We start from the raw sequence: 15,767 nt of genomic DNA on the forward strand, positions 1-15,767 counted from the left end.
CTCTGTCAATTTTTCTCTGACCTTAGTTATTTCTTGTCTTCTGCTAGCTTTTGGATTAGTTTGCTCTTGTCTCTCTAGCTCTTTTAACTGTGATGTTAGGGTGTTTATTTGAGATCTTTCTAGCTTTCTGATGTGGGCATTTAGTGCTATAAATGTCACTCTTAACAATGCTTTAGCTGTGTCCCAGAGATTCTTGTACATTTTCTGTTGGATTCAAAGAACTTCTTTTCTGTTTTGATTTTATTATTTACCCAAGAGTCATTCAGGAGCAGGTTGTTCAATTTCCATGTATTTGTGTGGTTTAGAGTTAGTTTCTTAATTCTGAGTTCTAATTTGATTGCACTGTGGTCTGAGGGACTGTTTTTTATGATTTGAGTTCTTTTGCATTCTCTGAGTGTTTTACTTCCAATTATGTGGTTGATTTTAGAATAAGTGCCATGTGGCACTGAAAAGAATGTATATTCTGTTGGTTTGGGGTAGAGAATTCTGTAGACGTTTACTAGGTCCACTTGATTCAGAGCTGAGTTCAGGTCCTAATTATCCTTGTTAATTTTCTGTCCTGTTGATCCGTCTAATACTGAGAGTGGGGTGTTAAAATCTCCCACTATTATTGTGTGGGAATCTAAGTCTTTGTAGGTCTCTAAGAACTTGTTTTATGAATCTGGGTGCTCCTATATTGAGTGCATATATATTTAGAATAGTTAGATCTTGTTGAATTTTCCCCTTTACCATTATATAATGCTCTTCTTTGTTTTTTTTTTTTTTTTTTTGAGACGGAGTTTCACTCTTGTTACCCAGGCTGGAGTGCAATGGCGTGATCTCGGCTCACTGCAACCTCCGCCTCCTGGGTTCAGGCAATTCTCCTGCCTCAGCCTCCCGAGTAGCTGGGACAACAGGTGTGCGCCACCATGCCCAGCTAATTTTCGTATTTTTAGTAGATACAGGGTTTCACCATGTTGATCAGGATGGTCTCGATCTCTTGACCTCATGATCCACCCGCCTCGGCCTCCCAAAGTGCTGGGATTATAGGTGTAAGCCACCACATCCGGCTGCCTTTTTTTGTTTTTTTTTGCTTTCAATTTGCTTGGCAAATTTCCCTCCATCCCTTTGTTGTGAGCCTATGTGTGTCTTTGCATGAGAGACGGGTCTCCTGAATACAGCACAATGATGGGTCTTGACTCTTTATCCAATTTCCAGTCTGTGTCTTTTAATTGGAGCATTGGCCTATTTACATTTAAGGTTAATATTGTTATGTGTGAATCTGGTCCTGTCATCATGCTGCTATTTGATTATTTCACACACTAGTTGATGCAGTTTCTTCATAGTGTCATTGGTCTTTATATTTTGGTGTGTTTTTGCAGTGGCTGGTACCAGTTTTTCCTTTCCAGATTTAGTGCTTCTTTCAGGAGCTCTTCCAGGTCAGGCCTGGTGGTAGCAAAATCCCTCAGCATTTGTTTGTCTGAAAAGGATTTTATGTCTCCTTCACTTATGAAGCTTAGTTTGACTGAATATGAAATTCTGGGTGGAGAATTCTTTAAGAATGTTGAATATTGGCCCCCAATCTCTTCTGGCTTATAGAGTTTCTACTGAGAGGTCTGCTGTTAATCTGATGGGCTTTGCTTTATAGGTGACCTGGCTTTTCTCTCTGGCTGCCCTTAATAGTTTTTCCTATATTTTGACCTTGGAGAATCTGACGATTCTGTGTTTTGGGGTTGATCTCATGGAGTATGTTAATACTGTTCTCTGCATTTCCTGAATTTGCATGTTGGCCTGTCTTTTAGATTGGAGAAGTTCTCCTGGATAACATTCTGAAGTGTATTTTCCAGCATTTTTCCATTTCCCCATCTCCTTCTGGTACTCCAATCAGTCATAGGTTCAGTCTTTTTATGAAGTCCCATATTTCTTGGAGGCTTTGTTCATTGCTTTTCATTCTTTTTTCTCTAGTCTTGTCTGCATGTCTTATTTCAGCAAAGTGGCCTTCAAACTCTGATATCCTTTCTTCCACTTTGTCGATTTGGCTATTGATATTTGTGTATGCTTCACAAAGTTCTCGTGCTGTGTTTTTCAGCACCATCAGGTCGTTTATGTTCCTCTCTAAACTGATTATTCTTGTTAGCAGTTCCTCAACCTTTTATTAAAATTATTAGCTTCTTTGCATTGGGTTAGAACATGCTCCTTTAGCTTAGATTAGTTTTTATTACCCACTTTCTGAAGCCTATTTCTGTTAATTCATCTATCTGATCCTCCATCCAGTTCTGTGCCCTGGATGGAGAGATATTGCAATCATTTGGAGGAGAAGAGGCACTCTGGCCTTTTGAATTTTCAGCATTTGTTCACTAATTCTCATCTTCATGAGTTTGTCTAGCTTTGGCCTTTGAGACTGCTGATCCTTGGATGGGGTTTTGTGGGGGCTTTTTGTTGATGCCATTGTTGTTGCTTTCTGCTTGTTTTTCTTTCAATGGTCAGATCTGTCTTCTGTACGGCTGCTGCAGTTTGCTGGGGGTTCATTTCAGGCCCTATTCATCTGATTCACTCCCACACTTGGAGATGTCACTCAAGGAGGCTGGAGAACAGCAAAGATGGGTGCATGCTCCTTCTTCTGGGACCTCTGACCTCAAGGAGCACCAAGCTGTGCCAGAGGATTGCTTCTGTACAGGGTGTGTGACAATCCTGTTGGAGGGTCTCACCCAGTTGTGTGGCACAGGGAACAGGACTCATTTAACAAAGCACTTTGTCCCTTGGTGGACGGGGTGCGCCTTGCTAGGGGAAAACCCACTCATCTGGACTGCCTGGATTCCTCAGAACTACCAGAAGGAAAGGCTAAGTCTACTGGTCCACAGAGACTGTGGCCACCCCTCCTGCTAGGGGTTCAGGACTAAGAAGATATAGGTTCTCTCTCTGAGCCTCTGGCTGGAGTCATTGGAGTTCTTGCAGGAAAGTGCCACCCAGTAAGGAAGGATGGGTCAGGCCTGAAGAGGCACTCTGGTGGAAGACAGCCACAGCCGGTGTGTTGGTCTGTGGGGGACAAGTCTTGGGACCAAGTCATCCAGCTTCCCTGGCTCCAGCAGGAGAAAAGTGCAGCCTGGAGCTATAGAGATGGATGCTGCCCTTCCCCAGCCCAGGGAGCTTAGTATGTTAGGCAGTTGTAAGTCCCAGTGCTGGCTGCTGCCCCTCTCCCAAGGAGCTTAAACAGCTTAGACAGCAGGCAGCTGCAGTGTTGGTCACCACTGGCCCTTGGAGTTCTATAGGCTTAAGCAGATTCCAGCTGAGAGAATGTTGAGAATCTGCATGCTAGACCCCGATGGCGATGGCATGGGTTTGCAATTAGGATCTTCAGATGCATGAGTTGCACAGTTCTGTGAAAAAAGCACAGTTTCCCCAGCTGGGTAGCATACTCACTCACTGCCTCACTTGGCTGAGGGGAGGGGGCTCCCCTGCCCTTTGTGACTCTCAGGTGGGCTGCCACACTAAACTGCTCTTCCTTCTCTCCATGGGTCACACCAGCCTCCTAGTCAGTTTTGATGAGAGAACCTGGATACCTTGGTCGTCGGTGAAGGAGTCACATGCTTATTATGGTATTGTTTTGATGGGAACCTCTGAACACCACTGTTTCTAGTCAGTCATCTTGGCCCCACCCCCACAAAGTGTTCTTTCATTACATATATTCACTTGTTTTCTTCATTTCAGAGAAATTTTCTTGTATTATATCTACAAAATTTTTAAAAATCTATTTGGGCTTTTTCCTCAGGCATTTTCTCTTACAATTTTTCAAGAGTGTTTTTCTGGGCTGGGTGTAGTGGCTCATGCCTGTAATCCCAGCAGTTTGGGAGGCCAAGACTGGCAGATGACTTGAGGTCAGGAGTTTGAGACCAGCCTGGACAACATGGTGAAACTCCATCTCTACAAAAAGTACAAAAATTAGCTAGGTGTGGTGGCATGCACCTACCCGGGAGACTGAGACAGGAGAATCACTTAAATCTGGGAGGTGGAGGTTGCAGTGAGCTGAGATGGTGCAATTGCACTCCAACCTGGGCAGAGAGAGAGACTTCATCCCCCTCCCCCAACAAGAGTGCTTTTCTGCATCTTGCATTTTCTAATTTATTTGGTGCTAAATTTATTGTGTCTTAAATTTGTCTCCCTTTTCATCTCATTTTGTTGTTTTATCATCTTGTATTTGAGCTCTTATTTCATTGAATTCATGTAATTAAATAAGCTTATAACATGAAATCCTTGTTGGAATTATCTCCAGTATAATTAATTTTTATTTTCTTCTAGGCCCAGTTGTTCCTGTCTCTTTACAATTAATATGATACAATTTTCTTTTCACCATATGTTGACATGGTTATTGTCTTATTTCTTGCTTATGCTGAGACACTTTCATCCAAAACTTGTTTTTGCTCTGATAACAATGTAGGTGAACCCTTGACTTCATTTTAGGCATGTGTGAGCCTAGTTTTCTTTCTCTCCACACCACAGTTTGAGGTTTTGGTGACGTATTTTAGGTAAATATGCTCCTATATTTTTAAAGAGGTTAGGGTGCAGGGATGGGACTATGTACTCAATATTAGAATGTACAGGTTTTATGTTATTTAAAGTCTGCCCAAGGAAGTTTCTTACCTGGTTGGGACTGAATCACTATCCACAGAGTAACGGCCCACGCTTTATATAATGTAGTCAACTTTGTTGCAGCCCTCAAGCTTTCCTTTCTAGCAGGGAGACTCCATTTTACAGTGAACTTTCCAACATTTATTTGCTCAGAGACTATGGGGAGCAGAGGTCTCCAACCCCCAGGCCACACAGTAGGAGGTGAGTGGCAGGCAAGCGAGCAAAGCTTCATCTGTATTTACAGCTGCTCCCCATCACTTGCATTTCTGTGTGAACTTCACCTCCTGTCAGATCAGCAGCAACATTAGATTCTTATGGAGAGTGAACCCTATGGTGAACTGCACATGTGAAGGATCTAGGTTGTACACTCTTTGTGAGAATGTAATGCCTGATAATCTGTTACTGTCTCCCATCACCCCCAGATGGGACTATCTGAGCAGGAAAACAAGCTCAGGGATCCCACTGAGTCTACATTATAGTGAGTTGTATAATTATTTCATTATATGTTACGGTGTAATAATAGAAATAAAGTGCACAATAAATGTAATGTGCTTGAATAATCCCAAAACCATCCCCACTCATCTACTCCCCAGTCCATGCAATATTGTTTTCCATGAAACTGGTCCCTGGTGGTAAAACAGTTGGACCACTGATAGGGAAGATTGAAAGTTGTACCTGGTTAAGTTAGAATTGCTGGTGTTCTTCTTTAACAATTAGACTGTAAAGTTTATGGCATCGTGTTATATCTCTTTTTTGACTGCTTGTTGATGATATATTTTTATCTATTTTGTCTTTATTTTTTATAGCCCTATTGCTTGAAGTGTAACTTACATATGATAATATGTATCTATTTTAAATGTACTGTTAGACGGTTTTATCAGATATATACACCTGTTTGGCTCCATCACAAACAAGATACAGACCATTTCCATCCCTCCTGAAAAGTTCTCTTATACCTGTCTGGAGACAATCCCACCTCTCATTCAAAGCCCCAGGAAACTGCACACCTGCCTTCTGTCACCATACATTAGTTTTATCTTTTCTAGATTTTATATAAATAGGATCATATATTATGTACTCTTTCATGCCTGGCTTCTTTTACTCAGAATGTTTCTGAGATTCATTTATGCTGGTGGATGTATCAGCAATTCATTCCTTTTTATTGCTGAGTAGTATTTCCTTGTGTGGAGACACCACAATTTATTTATTAATTCACCAGTTGAAAGACCTTTGGACTGTGCGTTTCTGGATGTAATGAAGAAAGCCACTATGAACATTATCACGTTAGTCCTTATATAGACATGTGTTTTCAACTTTCTGGGTTAATGTTCCATGTGGAATCACTGGGTTGTATGCTAAGTTTATGTTTACTCCATAAGACTCTCAAAATGTTCTTGAAATACCAGCTTTTTTATTCCTACCAGTAATGTGTAAGAACTCTTGTTACTCAATATTCTTAGTAGTACTTTGTATTTTCAGTATTTTGCATTTTACCCATTTTAATGTGTGTCTAGTGGCATTTTATTATGGCTTTATCTTCCATTTTCTTTCTGACTAATGATACTGAGCCTCTTTCCCATGCTTATTCATTATTGTAAAGCAGATTCACTGTGCAGGTTGTCTGAGTCCAGTAAGAACACACTTATACACAACAAGTTACATTAAATGGGTTTATTGCTTACAGATAGGCAGTGAGAACAACAGAATCCTAGAATTTATTGCAAACCAGTTCCCCAAGGCTCAGGAAATTTGCCTGGAATGGATGGAGCCTCTACTGTACATGTCCCAGTTGCATTGCAGCTGAGAGACCTTGAAAAGCAGCCCATTATTGATTTTATATCCCAGGGCAATGTGAGATTCTGGGCTAAAGCACTGAAGGACACTCTGTTTGCAGGGAGGGAGTCTCTTAGTTTGCTTGGGGTGTGATAACGAAATAGCTTAGACTGGGTAATTTACAAACTACAGAAAATTATTGCTTATTGTTCTGGGGATGGGAAAATCCAAAATAAAGGCACCAGCAGTTTCAATGTCTGCTGAGGGCTTGCTCTCCACTTCCAAGATGGCACCTTCTTGCTGTGTTGTCACAGGGTAGAAGGTACAAGTGGAAGTTTCCCACAAGCCTCTTTTATAAGGGCACTAATTCCATTTATGAGTGTGGAACCCTCTTGACCTAATTACTTCTTCAAGGCCCCACCTCTTAATACACTGCAGTGGAGATTAGATTTCAACATGAGTTTTGGAGGGATGTGAACATTCAAACCCTATTGAGGGGTACTGGAACAGAACCTGGGCTATTCCAGTCAGTCCCTTCCTATCTCAAGATGTTGCATTTCCAGCACATTCTGTAGTTATTCTTGAGAACTATAAGCAAAAATGAGAATGGATTGAATTGGTCCAAGGCCACCCAGAGAATTATCCTGAAGTTGTATATGTATATACACACACACACAGATATATGCATATATACGTACACATACGTGTGTGTGTGTGTGTGTGTGTGTGTGTATACACAGTCAGTCCTCTGCTTTTACAAATGCAGAACATGGGTTCTGCATCCATGGATTCAACCAACTTCAGATAAAGAAGTTTGAAAAAAATTGCATTTATATTGAACATGTACAGCATATTTTTATTGTCATGATTCCCTAAACAATGCAGCATAATAACCATCTACATGGCATTTACATTGTATTAGGTATTATAAGTAGCCTAGAGATAATTTAAAGTAGGTGGGAGGATGTGCATAGGTTATATATAACTACCACATCATTTTATATAAGTGTCCTGAACATCACAGGTTTTGCTATCCTCAGTCCCCCATGGATACCAAGGACAGCTGTGTATTTTTTTAAATTGTTTATTAGGATTTTTTTTCATTGTTAATTAAATTGTTTTCTTATTATTGAATTATAAGAGTTCTTTATACTTTGGATGTAAGTACTCTGTTGAATGCATGTTTACAGATAATTTCTCCCAGTCTGTGGTTTGACTTTCATTTTTAGCTGTATTAGTTCAAGTTTGTTTCATAATTTTTTTGTTTGTTTTGTGCTTTTGATATCCTGGCTAATAAATCTTTGCCTACTCAAGGGAAGACTTTCTCCTGTTTTTTCCCCTGAAAATTTTATAGTTTTAGCTTTTACATTTAGGTGGATCCATTTTGAACACATTTTTGTGTGTAGTGTGAGGTGAATTCAACATTCATTGTTTTTCATATAGCTATCAAGTTGTTCAAGAACCATTTGATGAAAGAAAACTACCTTTTTACTATTGAATTACTGTGGAATATTTGCTGGAAAATTATATGTCCTTATATTGGTTCTTCCTGAACTTTTCTATTCTGTTTCATTGCTCTATATGGTTAGCCTTACTCTAAAACCACGCCTAATTATTATAGTTTTGTAGGAAGTCTTAAATGTAGGTCTCCAAACTTTGTTATTTTTTCCCAAAATTATTTTGATAGTCTAGGTTCATTCTATTTTCTCATATATATAAATAAACTTGTCAATTTCATTTAAAAAAAGGACCTGCTGGGATTTGATTGGGATTATATTCAATTTCTATATAATTTGATAGAATTAATACCTTAACAATATTGAGTCTTCTAATCTATGAACATGGTATGCCTCTTCTCTTATTTACTGTTCTTTCATTTCTCTAAGCACTTTTTTTGTGGTTTTTCAATATAGAAGTTTTGCACATGTTTTGTTATTAATATGTTTTTTTTTTTAAGTTTTAGTATCCTTGTCTGCTAATTCTTTAATCTCAGTCATTTCAATATCTTGGAGTATTGACTGATTTTTCTTCTGGTTAAGATTCACATTTACCTACTTGTCAATGTGTTTAATAATTTTTGACTAGACATAGATACTGGACATTATGCACTTGGTGTTAATTAGTAGTAAGTTTGTTTTTATTTCTTTAAAGAGCCTTGTTAGTGTGAGTGTAGAATAGATGTTTACTCTGTGAAGTCAACAGAGACGTTCCACTCTGGCTAGTTTGAGCTCCAAAGTCTGCTAGCTCTATACAGGTTCGTTCTGGGAATTGTTTAGATTACAATCTTCTAGTTGTTCATTGCCCAGTCTTGTGGATTTTTACTCCAAATATAGTGGACTTATTGCTTAGTCACTGATTCAGAGGATCCTTATACAGATTTTCCCTCCGCAGTAGTCTACCTTGAATATGCAAGCTGCTTCAGACTTCTTTAACTCTGGTTTTCATCTCTTAACGTATTGACATTGTCATTTTCTGTTTAAAAATCCCCTTTCCTGAATTATGGTCCAGAGAATGCTTCTAGGTAGAAAGCTGTGATGAACATAATATTCAAACACCTTATTTGTTTCCTTTCTTTTGGGGATCATAGTTCTGTGCTATTTTCCAGTGTCCAAACCAGCTGTTTCATATGGTTTGTTGATTTTTTTTTTTTTTTTTTTTTGCAGCAAGTTGGTTTCAGTTACTCCAACATGGCCAAAAGTAGAAGTCTGAATTTTTGTCTCTTTTGCTAGTTTTTGGTCACGTTTACTTGCTTGATGGATGGAGAGTCTGTGATATAATTCATTTAGTTATAAGTACATGAACACTGTTTCTTGGTTAAATTTTCCATCTGTCTTCCTTTCTCTTCTTTCTCTACTCCCAAGAAAGACACTAGCAATAAAACTTTTAAAACAGGAGTCCAGAAAGGCTCAGATAAGAAATGTAGCCACAGATTATCTTTCTCCATCTGCTTTTCAGTTTATGTGGAACAGGGGGACCAAGTATAAAAATCATTAAACTGTTAAAATTTCCATTGATCAGTTTGAATTTATAAGGATAAGTAGCTTTATTTTTCAGTTAAAAATTAAAAATTACTCTACCATGGTGTATTGCAGTAAACTTTTCTATCTTGTTAGAAAAAATGTCTCAGAGTTTAGATGGAATTTACAAAAGAAATTTATCCATCAATATTAAAGCACTGTTTTTTATTGACTACAGTAATATATATAGTACCATTCATTTACATGCATGTATGGATAGACGTTTACACATTGACAAGATATGCATAAATGTAACTGTTTTTATTTCTATAACATTCCCAATTATTTCTAATGAATCCCTGGTCCCAGTAAGAGCAGAAATACTTGCTACTTCAAGTTTACCTGTTTGTGGTTTAAAGCTTATTCATTTTGAAAAAAGTATTCAGGATAAATATTCACTTCTTCTGTCTGCTCTTTTCTCTAGAGGATGATCTAGAAGTGTGTGGGTTAGCGATGACAAGTAGGATGTTTACTAGTATAAAGTTATTACAGAACAGGGGCCTAAACAAAGTCAGCAGGAGTGAAAAGGAGATGATAAATATGAGACAAAGATGCCATCTCAGAAACGTTGGTGACCACATCCCCAGGTCACCCAGCCTCAATCATTCTGTCTCCAACATAGGAGCCACTGGTCTTGCCCTTTCTACGTATCTGTTCTAAAAACTGGCCAATGGGGTTACACCACTTCTGTCACTTCATGTTGGGCAAACTCAATAATAGGCAATTTACTAAATTGTTATAGCAGCAAAGCTTTTTAAGATTTCATCTCTGTATAATGGTCACACTATTCACTCTTACCGGCAAGGCTCCAGAACATTCAGAGGCTTTAGGCCACCTGAATACTCTAGTGCCACCTTGCGGTGTTTTAGTTGGTTACAGACTGATTTTCCCCTAGCATTTCTCTGGTTATAAAATTTATTTTCTCTTTTTCAAATTAGGCATTTTATCTTTTTTGCAAAGTAAATTTTATTTTTAATATTTGACTTAAAATGATCAATAGATACAGCTTTTAGTGCATCTAAAAGGACATTGTATGCAAATATAACTTCTTTCAAGTCAAGTTTTTGCTTTATGCTAATTCTTCATTGTATCTACATACAAGTTGTCACAATATGTTTAATTTTAAAATGCTATGGATTTTAGGTCATTGCTAGATATGTTTAATGTAATGTGATGCTGATTACTCTTATTTTATGGTGCTTAACTTCAAGGTCTTTGTATAAAATAGTGCATTTAAAACTCAACAAAGATATATTGTTTTTAATTAAAGGAAATTAGAACTGAAAAATATAAAGATCTGCAGATATTACCTGTTTTTCTCATTGTCTCACTTATAAGATATGGAGGAAATAATTCAATGTTGACATTAAATATTTACCTTTATAACTCCAAAAAATTAATAAAGAACTTTTAATTTACTTAAAAAGATGATATTCAATGTGCCTGAGTGGGTTATGTATGTCAGAGAGGGAGAGAGAGTAATGACATAAATAAATGATAAACTTGTGAAGATTGGTCAGGCGCGGTAGCTCACTCCTGTTATCCCAGCACTTTGGGAGGCCGAGGTGGGCAAATCTGAAGGTAAAGAGATTGAGACCATCCTGGCCAACATGGTGAAACCCTGTCTCTACTAAAAATACCAAAAAAAAAAAAAAAAAAAAAAAAAAAGCTAGGCATGGTGGCACACACCTATAGTTCCAGTTGCTCAGGAGGCTGAGGCAGGAAAATAGCTTGAACCCGGGAGGCAGAGGTTGCAGTGAGCCAAGATTGCGCCACTACACTCCAGCCTGGCGACAGAGCGAGACTCCGTCTCAAAAAAAAAAAAAAATTGTGAAGACTAAATGTAAGAATGTATATTTCTCAGCTGAGATTATTTGGTAATTACTAGAAATTACTGGAACATCTTGGGATGTTATGAGTGCCAAATACTTCCTAGTTGCCGTGATAATTTCCTGCAAGGTTCATGGATTAATGTAAAATTTTGTGATATACCAACACTTACACTTTTCCCTTTGTCAGTAATCAATAATATAAAACTTACATTTAATGAAAGGCAACACCTGAAAAGTATCTTTTTAAGCAGGTCATGTCACTGTTGTGATTTTTTTTTCCTTTCTTGGATATTTAGCATGTGTTTTTTGGAGTGGCAAGTGAAGGCAGAGTGTATTGTATACACAGTATTTTTCTTCTCAGTACATTTTTTAAATTTCAACTTTTAGGGATGCACGTTCAGATTTGTGACATGGGTATATCGTGTGAAACTGAGGTTTGGGGTATGAATGATTCCATCACCCAGGTAGTGAGGCTAGCACCCAACAGGTGGCTTTTCAGTTCTTGTTTCCCCACTTCCCTCTCTCTCTAGTAGTCCCCCGTGTCTGTTTTTCCATCTTTATGTCTATGTGTACTCAATGATTAGATCCCACTTATACATGAGAACACATGGTTTTTGGTTTTCTGATCTTATGTAATTAACTTAGGATAATGGCCTCCAGATGCATCCATGCTGCTGAAAAGGACATGGTTTCACTCTTTTTTGTAGCTATACAATATTTCATGGTGTATGTGTACCACATTTTCTTTATCCAGTCCACCTTTGATGAGCACATTGGTTGATTCCATGTTTTTGCTATTGTGAATAGTGCTATGATGAACATGCGAATGCGTGTGGTCTTTTTGGTGGAACGATTTATTTTCCTTTGGGTATATAACTAGTAATAGGATTGCTGGGTTGAATGGTAGTTCTGTTCTAAGTTCTCTGAGAAATCTACAAACTGCTTCCACAGTTGGCTGAACTAATTCACATCGCCACCAACATATATAAGCATTGCCTTTTCCCTGCAACCTTGGCAATATCATTTTTTTTTTTTTTTTTTGCATTTTAATAATATCACTTCTGACTGGTGAGATGGTATCTCACTCTGGTTTTATTTGGAATTTTCTGATGATTAATAGTGATGTGGAGCATTTTTTCATTTTTTTTGGCCTTATGTATATCTTCTTTAGAGAAATGAGTAAAATTTTTAAACATTGATGAAATCACTTTTTTTTTGTATTTATCTTCTCACTTAGCTAAGCCAAAACAGAGCAGCCAGCAGGGATCAGGCTTTTCTAGTGGAAGGATTTGAACTTTCCATCTCTCACAGTATCTTTTAGGCACCTGCAGTTTTCTTGATTACAGCATTAGGATTGTACTCTTCAGAAATGAATGCTTACCAGTTAATTTGTTAACTAGAACTAAAACAAATTAGTGTAGGATTGTGAGATTCTGTGGAAAATTTCTGAGACGAAATTATTTGTTTAAAATTTGACCGGACATGGTGGCTCAGGCCTCTAATCCCAACACTTTCGGTGGTGGAGGTGGGAGGGTTGCTTGAGCCCAGGAGTTCCAGAACAAGCTTTGCAACACAGCGAGAAGCTGTCTCTATTAAAAAAAAAAAAATTAAAAATAAAATTAATGCCCATCTGCTACTAAAAAAGTAAATATTATTTGAAAAGATTTTATTTGGTACATTTCTTCTAGTGATTGCTGATGAGTTCATTAATGTTTTGCATTAGGTCAGCTATGTGTGTGAAAATGAATAAGTGTGAGATCTGTTTTAGGATGTTGAATAGTTAAGGAAACGTGTAGTGCATTTGTTCTGAATACGACTAATGATGCCTTTTAAATTCAGGACCTGGCCTTTCATTATCAAAAGCCCCAAGCAGTATAAAAACCTTTCTTTCATGGATGCAATGAATAAGTTTAAATGGACTAAAAAGGAAGGCCTCTCCTTCAACAAGCTGGTCCTGGGCCTACCGGTGAACGTGAGATGTTCCAAGACAGATAATGCCGAGTGGTCGGTAAGCTCTTTTTAAGCTCTGACAACACAGATGGCACATTTTATCTTAATCTATTACAGGAAAACCTAAGGAGAAGACAAGTATCCATAAATCCAAGGGTCCAGTTGCATTTTAATGTCTGATAATCTATTTGTTCAATGATTACTTGGGTTATTTGTTCAATCATTTGTTCAATGATTACTTGACTGAAAACTCCTCATTCCACCCTCTTTCAAGAGATAAACTAATTCTAAAACTAAAGTTGGGATACAGCAGGAATAGGCTGGAATGAGTGCTGCAAAAAGCAATAGAACCTGCTTTGTATTCTTTTCCAAAGAAGTGCCTGGCCCTCTTTGCTGTTTCCTCCTAACCCCTAGGTTTCTGACTCCCCCAGTGTGTGACTCCTTTGGTAACCACTCCTGCCCCCTGCAGAAGTGTGGGCAGCTGAGCATGCTCGGTCACTGCCCTACTGTAAATCAGATGCTCATTAGCATTGTTTGTGCTTCCGTTTTCAGATTCAAGGAATGACAGCATTACCTCCAGATATAGAAAGACCCTATAAAGCAGAACCTTTGGTGTGTGGCACATCTTCTTCCTCTTCCCTGCACAGAGATTTCTCCATCAAGTTGCTTGTGTGTCTTCTGCTACTCAGCTGCACGCTGTGCACCAAGTGTTGTAATCAAAATCCTGTTGGACTTGACAATATTTTCTAAGATCTGAACCTGTCATTTGAAGTACAGGTTAAAGACTGTGTCCACTTTGGGCATGAAGTGTGTGGAGACTTTTCTTCCCTATTTTCCCTCCCTCCTTTTTCCTTTCCATGTTACGTGACAGACGTCAATCAGGTTCTCTTCTCTTCCTTAGAAATATCTGATGTTATATACAGACGATCAATAAAATAAAACTGGCCTGACTTAAGAGAACCATTTTATAAAAATCGGGCTGTCACGTGGGAATAAAAGAATTCTTTATTTCCCACTATATTTTGTTTTATTTAAATACTCATTGTTGCTATTTCACTTTTCGACTTGACCTTTGTATTTCTTTAAAAAATTCCTTTCTTTTATAAAAGGGACTACTCTTCATTCCCATTTTCTTCTCCTTTCTTGTTCTTCTAGTGTGACTTCCCAGGTGTAACAACAGTTCTTCCTGTCTTTAACGTTGTCCGGTTCTGCTCTTTTCTATGAACTACCATTGGGCCCCTTACCTCAATGCTTTATGTTGATGCCCACTCTAGTTCCCTTGTTTAGCTGAGTCTGTTGGTACCACAAATGACCTCACACCCATCTTACTCTTTTTCACCTTCCCTTTTTAGTACTGGCCAGTTGAGGTTTTCTTGAGCTCTGTCACTATCTGAAAAGAAAGAGACTATGGGAAACATAGAAATGGCGTGTATCAATAACTGATCATAGGCTGAGGAGAAGAATGTAGCTGGCTGCAAACCCTGTGCTGTGAGCGGACTTGTATGAGAGTCCAGGTCAAAGACCGGCCATGCGAGCCAGTCCAGGAGGGTGTAAGGTCTGAACAGTTCCTTGTTGACTGTTGGGTGACACATGTACCACATACTGGCTCAATTGAAGTCATGGTTCTATTGTAAATTTATTTTTATATTAGTTAATAAACTACTTTAAATTGTCACCAATTGAAACTCTTGTCACTCTTTTGGTTTTCTTTGTGTAGCTCAGCCAAATCTTGTTTTATGTCCTGTCTTCATCTCTTAAGCTAAATCTGTTTGGATCATATTAATAAACTGAATGAAATTACATTTTTGTGTGGTATTTTATATGCCTCTTAAGAAAAGTAAGGGATTCAGTACTAGTATTCTCAGTAAAAGTCAATTAAGAATGTCGCATTTTTCATTCCGTTTTGAAGTTCTTTTTGCCCTACAATGTCTTCAACACAAACCACACGGCTTTTTAAACAAATATGCTTTGGAGTATTTTTCTTCTTGATTCTTAGAACTTGTACGTTTGATGAAATGTTTTTAATATTTATGAGGCACATTTTAGAGTTTGCTTTTTATTTTATAAGTGCTAGTTCACATTCCATGAAATTCCATTCAAATATTTATATGAGAAATATAATTCCAAACACTCCCAATTCGAAATTTTATGTTTATTTTTACTTCAGAATTTCTGAATTTGAGGTATCAAAGTCAAACAATTTCCTCTTGAGATTCTGTGATATTATATTTGTTCTTACCAAGAACAAATGTTTGGTAATATTATATTTGCTCTTGGTAAGGAAGGTGAACGCACCAGCTAGAAGAGGGTAAACCGCTTTGGAAGCTAACGTTTGTGGAGCCAGATCAGAGAATCTGTATTTCCATTGATGTTACTAAGAAGAAAGTTGACCTTTTTTTCCCTAGAAATTCTCATGAATACATGCAATTTCAAGGAATTGACTCTATTTCAAATTAGGATAGGTTATCTATTGCAAGTTCTATGGAATTCTGATTATTTTCTTTTTTTTTTATTTTTTATTTATTATTATTATTATTATTTTTTATTGCATTTTAGGTTTTGGGGTACATGTGAAAAACATGCAAAGTTG

The 15,767-nt window shown here is 37.8% G+C and overlaps 1 protein-coding gene across 1 annotated transcript in view; it reads left to right on the forward strand.

The window, feature by feature from the left end:
- The window catches only part of MOXD1 (monooxygenase DBH like 1), a 108,818-nt gene extending 93,841 nt beyond the window's left edge, over nt 1-14,977 (forward strand). The window contains exons 11-12 of the mRNA XM_012474526.3: nt 13,067-13,235; nt 13,730-14,977. Of these exons, the coding sequence (XP_012329949.2) occupies nt 13,067-13,235; nt 13,730-13,927 (367 nt within the window). The 3' untranslated portion in view covers nt 13,928-14,977. The remainder of the gene's footprint in view (nt 1-13,066; nt 13,236-13,729) is intronic.
- Nucleotides 14,978-15,767: the final 790 nt, after the last annotated feature.

Source organism: Aotus nancymaae, unplaced genomic scaffold, assembly GCF_030222135.1.
Source record: "Aotus nancymaae isolate 86718 unplaced genomic scaffold, 86718_ANA_hifiasm-v0.15.2.pri h1tg000040l, whole genome shotgun sequence".
Lineage (NCBI taxonomy): Eukaryota > Metazoa > Chordata > Mammalia > Primates > Aotidae > Aotus > Aotus nancymaae.